We start from the raw sequence: 7,574 nt of genomic DNA, 5'->3' as shown, positions 1-7,574 counted from the left end.
TCAGTCCTGCATACTAATTCCATTTTTAATCAGGCAGAATGAGACTCCGGCATCAATCTGCCACGTAGCCGACTCTGAATCGTGCTGGAACTGACAGGAAGGTTCCAGGCGGTGACATCGACTCAGCAGCAAGGGGGGAGCCTGAGCTGGGTCCCTTGCCCTGGGTGCAAGGGGCATTCCACTGCCCAGGCTTCCCAGAGGTGCCCCACACACCAGATGGCACTCCACACTTGATTTTATTCTGTGACACTGATTTGCAGAGACCCCCCATTTCCTGGGCAGAGGAGGGCAGTAGGGCCCAGAAAAAAGGGGGGCCGGCCTCCCAGGAGGACTGGGGCCCGCTCTGCTGGGGTCACTGCTGACCAGGCCTCAGCCTTCCTTCCAGCCCCACCCTCTCCCCTGCAGTTTGTTTAAAAGTTGAGCTGCAAAAATTAAATAAAAGTAAAAACAAACCCCTGAGTTGTTAAAAACCAAATTAAAAATCCCCCTCTGTGTCAGTAGGTCCTATTCCTAAAGCCAATGTGGCAGGACAGGCAGGTGGGGAGGCGGCTGGCAGAGCTCAGCTGGTGCTTGAGTCCTCGGGCTCACCATCAGACTCCTCCTCCTCCTCCTCCTCCTTCTCAGGGCCCAGGTGGCCGTGGGTGTCTGGCCGCTTCAGGATGGCGCTGTACTTGAGGGCTGTGGACTCTGCCTGCAGGACCACCTCCACCAGGCTGAAGATGGTGATGACCTGTGCAGAGCCCGGCCGTGAGGGGACAAGGACGGCAGGGCCTGATGTTGAGGCGCAGCTCCGCCTCCATCCCTGCAGCAGGACCCCAGGCCCCTCCTTTGGCCTCTGGAAGCCTCTGCTTGCCTGTCTGTAATGGGGGTCCCCTCCAGGAAGAACGCTCTGGGTCAGGGCAGAGCTGGGGAGTCAGATGCATCCTGAGCACTCCCAAGGCTTATGAAACACAACCTGGGGGCCGGGTCCACCTTCAGGGCACATTGTTGGTGAAAACGGTTCCAGACAATTTCTTGCTTGTAAATTCATGGTTTTTATCAGGTTCTTAAAAGGACCCCAGAAAGCCAGCAGCCCTGCATTAGAGGGACAGGCAGAGCCCCGCCTCTCTCTCCACTGTGGTTGCCCCCAAGGAAGGGAAGGTGGTGCCAGAAAGCAGGACCTTCAAGAGGGGGTCTGGGTAAGCCAGGAGGGCCTGCAGGCCCTGAAACCCCACCGGGAGGCTGCAGTGCTGGGGAAGCCCGGGGGACACAGATGAGGGGCACCGCAGGAGGCAGGAGAGGGGTCATCAGGACTTGGGGAGCTGGGACACAGAGGGGTTCTGACCTGCTGTGCTGGCTCCTGCTCCATGTCCTCAGGCTCCCAGACCAGTGTGAGCTCCGGCTTTTTTCCCACCTTCTGGAAGTGGTGGGACCGCAGGGCCAGTGCCTGGAGTGCAAACACCAAGCCTCAGGCTTCAGCTCTGGGTGCTGCTGCCTGCCCTTCCACCCTGGAGGGCTTCAATGCTTAGAGACGGCCCTCAGTCCTCGGTCCTGGCCATCCCTGCGTGGCTGGAGGGAGCGTCAGGGAGGCCCTGCCAGGCTACCTTCAGCTGAGGCAGCAGCTGAGAGTGACCAAGGGCCAGGGGTGGGGACTGGGAAGGCCCATGGCTCTGTGTGCTATTTCGGGCAAGTGGTGGGGGCGTCCAGGGCTGACTGCACTGAGGTGGGGACAGAGAACTGTGGCGGCAGAGCACTGCGCCCCCTGCTGGTGCCATCTGTCAGTGCAGGCAGGGCTGGGCCCACAGCAGGATGACCTAGGCTTGAACTTCAGGACACAGAGCCCCGAGGGTCAGCAGGGGGACTCTGTCCTTCCTCTTCTGCCCAGCTCCAGGTTAGGAACACCATGTTTACTGCACACAATGGGCTGTACACTGTACTCCCAGGGCACTCTGGATGTTAGGAAATTCAAAGGCAGGCACAGGGGCCAGGTGGTGACCTGCAGACCCCAGGGCCAGCTGGAGCCAAGCCCCTAAGGCGGCGTTAGGACAGGCCCACGTCCCCTTGGAGAGAACTGTGAATCAACAGTCACTCAGGGCAGGAGCCAAGCCAGGGACAGCTCTCTTCCTTGTCTTCAGGGGACAGTTTCCAGAGCAGCCAAGGACCATTCTCTGGCCTCTCATTCCTTCACATTCCTGTAAACACAGTCCCCGAAGCCTGCACACCCTGCCGAGCTGTACTGGCCATGGAGGGGCCTGATCTCTGGTTCCTGGGTCCTTGGGGAAGGGGGCCAGGACTGACCCCGGGCCTGGAGCCACCATCCCAGGCGGGAGAGCTGGGCGTCTCTGCAAGGCCCATCAAGTGGGCTTTGTGCTAGGACTAGGGGAGGAGCGAGGGGTGGAGTGTGACCTATCACAGCCTGTACCCCTCCAGTGAGGGATGGCTTGGGCTGCCCCGCCCGCCCCTGGGCTCTCCCAGGGCACTCACGTTGCAGTAGATGCGCTTCTGCACGCCGTAGCGCAGCACCAGCACGTCGAAGGCTTGGTTCAGGACGCCCATCACCATGGCTTCTGACTCCAGGGGGCCACTCTCCTGCAGGGACAGTGCTGCAGCCATGGTACCTCCTGGCACTGCCCTGGGCTCCTCGAGGCCTCCTGGTGAGTAGGTGCCCAGGAGGGTCGGGAGCCAGAGGGAGGTGAGGGGCACCAGGCTGGAGGGCTCACCTTGACCAGAACGGCAAAGAAGAGACCGGTGCTGAGCTCCTGCACGCGCTTGGACGCCATGCGGCGGTCGTTGCAGTGGTCCGCCTGCTTCTGCAGGGTATCGGGCGCCATGTCTAGTTGCTCTCTATAGCCTGGGAAGAGGGGGCGGGGTCATGGGCGGTGCTGTATGGGGCATGAGGTTGGGGGGTGGGGAGTAGGGAGTGGGGAAGGGCAATGGCTGGGGGATGGGCTGCATGGTGCTCCGCCCCAGGTGACAGATTAGGACCCCAGCACCCAGCTCCCAGGGCAGCAGAAAGCGGCCCTCTGAGGTCAGCGCCCTCCTCCTGGCCGTGTCCAGGGCTGGCTATGGGCCCCATGCAGCTTCTGCGGCACCGGCCCGTAGGGAGTTTCCAGGCCAGGCTCCCCTACGCTTGGGTCGCCCCACCCTTGGACCTCCGCGGTCACGGCAGAGTGGTCTTGGGCCTCCGAGCACCCGCTGTGGGAGTGGGCAGCCCCGAGCTGGCTCAGGTCTGCCCTGGCCCCGATCACAGCCCTCACCTAGCGCGGCAGCCAGGAGGCGGTGCACCAGGACGTCGGCAAAGCGGCGGATGGGCGACGTGAAGTGTGTGTACAGGGGCACGTTGAGCGCGTAGTGCCGGAACTGCGCCGGGTCCTGCAGCAGCCCCGAGCAGAAGTACAGTGCCATCTGCGGGACGGGATGGGTCAGAGCCTGGCCAGGCCAGCTGCCCGGCCAGGCCCGGAGGGCTGACACCACCCACAGCCTCACTGTTGGCAGCGGTGTGTGCACAGACCTGATGGGCTGCTGGCTGAAGCCAGGGAGGACTGGGGCCAGGGCCCTTGTTGCACAAGGGGACCCAAGGGGAGACCAGGAGGCTGGGCAGAGCCCATGGGTGCCCATGTCCTTTCCAGGAGACAAATCTGGCCTGCCTGGGCCTCCCAGATGCCCTCAAGGTGGCAGCACTGAGAATGGCCTGGACAGGTCCACCCCGCTGAGGACCAGAGAGCCAGGAAACCCCAGGATGCTATCAGGGTAGGGGGCACGAGCTGAGCCTCCCAAGTCCAGTCCCTGCTGAGTTACTGCTGAGCACCACCAGGAGGGAAGAGTCTCTGGTCTACCCTTCCCCAGCATGGGGCTGGGGCAGCTACCATCGCCAGGAAGAAGGAAGAAGAAAGAAAGGTAAGGGAGGAGGAGGAGGTGGTGGCAGTGGAGGAGGAGGAGGAGGTGGTGGTGGTGGTGGAGGAGGAGGAAGAGGACGAGGAGGTGGTGGTGGCGGCGGTGGAGGAGGAAGAGGAGGAAGTGGTGGTGGAGGTGGACGATGAGGAGGAGGAGGAGGCCTGCAGTTTTGTTGCAATGGGGGCTGCAGACAGTGTCTGCTGGAGACACAAGCAGAAGCCAAGGAGCCTGTGGGTCTTTGTTCAAGGAGGCAACGTCCATCCTCCCATCTGGCCAGAGTGGGAGGAGGGAGAGAAAGCCCAGGACCCCCTGCCTTGTGCAATACGGGCCTCAGGCTCCTGGGCGCTTCCTCTCTGGCCCAGGCCCACCTTTGGTCGGGGCCATCTTCATCCCCTCTGGCGCTGATCCTGCCCAGCTGAAGCCACACTTCACCTGGGCACCTCTGTGCTCACCAATACTCCACCCCACAGCAGCCAAGGGAGGCAGTTTCCAGCCTGTCAGACTTGGCCCTTCTCATCTCCAACCACCTGACCCTCCTGGGGGCTGAGACACAGAGGGCGGAGTTCCAAAGACCCTTGTGCTGGGCAGGAGGCAGGGCTGGGGCAGGGGGAGATACCCAGAGTCTCTAGGGACCAGCACACAGCCCGTCCCAGCTGGGGCCACAAGCCACTGAAGCTGCTTGCCCTGCAGTCCCCCAGTTTTCAGGGCTGGGTGTCAACGCCAGTGCTGCTGCCTGGGAGCGAGTGAACGGGCTCCTTGCAGAGGTCCAAAGTCACTCCTGTGTGTCTCGCTGGTTCCCTTGCTCCCCGGCTGCTGTACACACACACTCTCCTGTGCCCTTGGCCAGACAGACAGCCGGCTCCCATTACTCTGTGCACACGGGCCCTGGAATCCAGGGCGCAGCTGGTGGTGACCTGCTGGGCTCCCTAACTCCACTTCCCTTCCAGCCCCTGCTGGGCCCTGGGTTAAGTTGGGGGCAAGTCTCCGGGGGAGGTGGGCACAGCCTCCACTCCCAGACACATCTGGGCTTTGTTCTCAGCGGTGGCCCAGTTCCCCAGATGACTGGGTGAGGCTGATGAAGGGCCCTGGCCCCTCCTGGCTGGTGGAGGTGGCTCAGGGTCGGGTGGGATGAGTGGGGACCATGGCTTTCCCACAGGCCCAGCCGTCCTCCTGAGATAGCCCTGGTGTCCTGATGCAGAAGCTCACTGGGGACTGCGTGCCCCCTCACACCTTTCTGTGCTCTCTGCTGCTGCCCTGCCCTGTCCCCAGCACAGTTCCCGGGGCCGAGGAACAGGAGCACTGCAGACCTTCTGGTGACTCCCTGCCATCGGATTCCCAGGCAAGGGCGCCTCCGAGCTCCCTGGCAGGCGAGCCAGGAGAATGCAGCCTTTTCAGGCTCTGGCTGACTCTGATCCCTGGAACTCCAGCTTAGCTTGTACCTCCTTGAAGGTGATGGCATTAGAGGCAGGGGCATGGGAGGGGCCCTAGCAGGGCAGAGCCAGAGGCAGTTCTGGGACTCAGGGGCTGCTGTGCCTTCTCTGCCAGGCCTAGAGCCACTGGAATGTAGAACACAGACAGCCCCGCAGGCACGGCCCAGCCCCGCTCAGCTGTGGGTGCCGCAGGTGCTTGGCTGGGCAGACACTTGTGACTGGGGGCAGGTCGGGGCGGCCAGGCCCAAGCAGGTCCTGATGGCTTCAAACCCAGCAGAGCCTGAAGTGTCAGAAAATAAATCCACTGGGGTCAGCTGAAGCCCATCCAGTTCTTGTGAACAGACTGAATCTGCTGTATGACCAAGCCCCTGAAATACAGCCTGTCCCTGTCCCTGGGCTGGGCTGGGGCCCAGAGCTGACTCACCAGCACCCACTGCTCCCGCTGGCCTGAGGGTCCTCTGGGGTCCTGGTCCCAGGATGCTCAGGCCCTGCACGGGTGAAGCTCAGCCTTGGGGGCTGTGACAGGCGTCCCAGAGCAAGCCCAGCTGTCCACCCCACAAGCTGCCACCTCCCTGCAGGCCCAGGCCTAGGCCCACGGCCAAGTCCGCTTCTTTCCCACACTGGCCAGAGGCCGACAGCTGGTTCTGGACTCCACATGCGGGGGTGGAGGCTGTGGAGTGTTCCCCGGGACAGGAAGCCACACGGGACCCTGTCTCTCCTCCAGGACCCCAGCCTGACAGGAGGTCTCGGTAGCCCCTTAGCTCTAAGGCATGTTGTCCTTGAGCAAGTCTGAGCAGGAGGCAGCGGTTCAAACTCAAGAGGCTCAGGGTGCCCCCTCCTAGGTACTGCCTGGGGTCGGCCTCCTCTCCCACCCTCCGGCAGAGGAGGAGCAGCCCCATCCACCCAGCCATGTCCAGAGCAGGGCAGGAACACTGGTGGGCTGTGCTTGCACGTAGAGGTCACAGGTCTGGGGCCAGTGTGCTCCCGGGAGCGGGCGAGAACGGGGCTGGGCCCTCCTTACCTGCGTGGGCGGGGGCTGGGCCCTCCTTACCTGCATGGGCCGGGAGCACATGTTGGTGAGCACCTCCTTCCGGGCCAGTGAGTACTTGTCATCTCCAAATGTTTGGGTCAGGCTTTTCTAGAAGCAAATCCCAAAACCGGTGTGACGTGTGGTCCAGCTCGGGGAGCGACTCGGGGCCCTGTCATCCGCTAAGTACCTCATGCCCAGCTCTCAGGGGGAGGAGCTGCCTGGGGGCTCAGCCCTGCTCAGAGGGGATGGGTGGGGAGAGGGGCAGCCACCCACAGCCTGTGGCCCACACTGCCCTGAGGTGAGTCCCTTCCATGTCTTGCTGACTGGCCTGGACTCACTGGGCTCCAGCTCTCGGGCCTAGGGCACCTGCCTTCCCCTCCCAGGGTCGGGCCTGGGTGAGATGTCGCCCTCCTCCAGGACCAGAGCCAAGGCCCTGGGTTTCTTAGCTTCGCCCCGGGCACGAAGCACCTGAAAGTGCCCACCAGGAACGTTCCTGGGGTTTCTACAATTCCAGCCCCCACACTCTGAAAGCCTCTGGGCCTAAGACCAGCCCTTTCTGGCCACAGGCCCCCGCCCTCTGCTAGGCCTCCAGGGTCCCCGCTTGGCACAGTCCTGGTGAGGGGGCAGGTCCCATTGTCAGGGCCCGTGTGACTCAGGGGGCCCTTCCTCCCAGGGCCTCCTTCCTCCTCTATAGGAGACCTGGCTGAAGGGGAGGGACTCTGGGGGGAAGCAGAGGCCCTTGGAACCCCACTTTCCAGGTCTGTCTCTTCTTTCCCCCAAGCAGAGCCTCCCCTGAACCCTGCCCAGCACTCACATTGAGGGCTCCTGCGGAGCTGAAGTCCACGGGCAGCCCCATCTGGTCGCAGAATTCCACCAGGTCACTGAGCATCCTTGTCTGGGGTGGGGGGTGCCGGCGCAGCAGGGCCTGCCCGGGGAAGGCGCGGTGGATCTTGTGGGCCACTGCCATGTTGGCCAAGAGCATGAACTCCTCCACGAGCCTGCAGAGGGTGGGTGGGATGGGAGGGACCGCTGGGGTTGGGGGCAGCTGCTCAGGCTTTCCCACGCTGCAGCCTGCCTGGCTCTCTATCACCCTTCAGGTCTCAGCTTGAAGACAACCTCCCAGCTGCCTCATCTCATGTGTTCCGCCAAGTCCCTGTCTTGCCCAGCACTCCCGTGGTCTCCCCTGCACCAGTCGGTCTACACCGCCTTCTCCTCTGACTGGTTAGCTCCTGTGCTGGCTC

General features: G+C 63.0%; 1 protein-coding gene across 1 annotated transcript; it reads right to left on the bottom strand.

Annotated features, from left to right (window-relative positions):
• Window positions 1–217: 217 nt before the first annotated feature.
• LOC111532093 (DIS3-like exonuclease 2) lies at window positions 218–7,350 on the bottom strand. Its single transcript, XM_026450397.2, has 7 exons — window positions 7,148–7,350; window positions 6,355–6,441; window positions 3,237–3,384; window positions 2,700–2,830; window positions 2,464–2,568; window positions 1,325–1,426; window positions 218–730 (listed from the first exon to the last, which is right to left on the bottom strand). The coding sequence occupies exons 1-7, from the start codon at window positions 7,313–7,315 to the stop codon at window positions 560–562; spliced, it is 912 nt and encodes a 303-aa protein (XP_026306182.1). The 5' UTR covers window positions 7,316–7,350; the 3' UTR covers window positions 218–559.
• Window positions 7,351–7,574: the final 224 nt, after the last annotated feature.

This window comes from Piliocolobus tephrosceles, unplaced genomic scaffold (genome assembly GCF_002776525.5).
Source record: "Piliocolobus tephrosceles isolate RC106 unplaced genomic scaffold, ASM277652v3 unscaffolded_19454, whole genome shotgun sequence".
Lineage (NCBI taxonomy): Eukaryota > Metazoa > Chordata > Mammalia > Primates > Cercopithecidae > Piliocolobus > Piliocolobus tephrosceles.
This window is presented reverse-complemented; position numbering and strand designations above follow the sequence as displayed.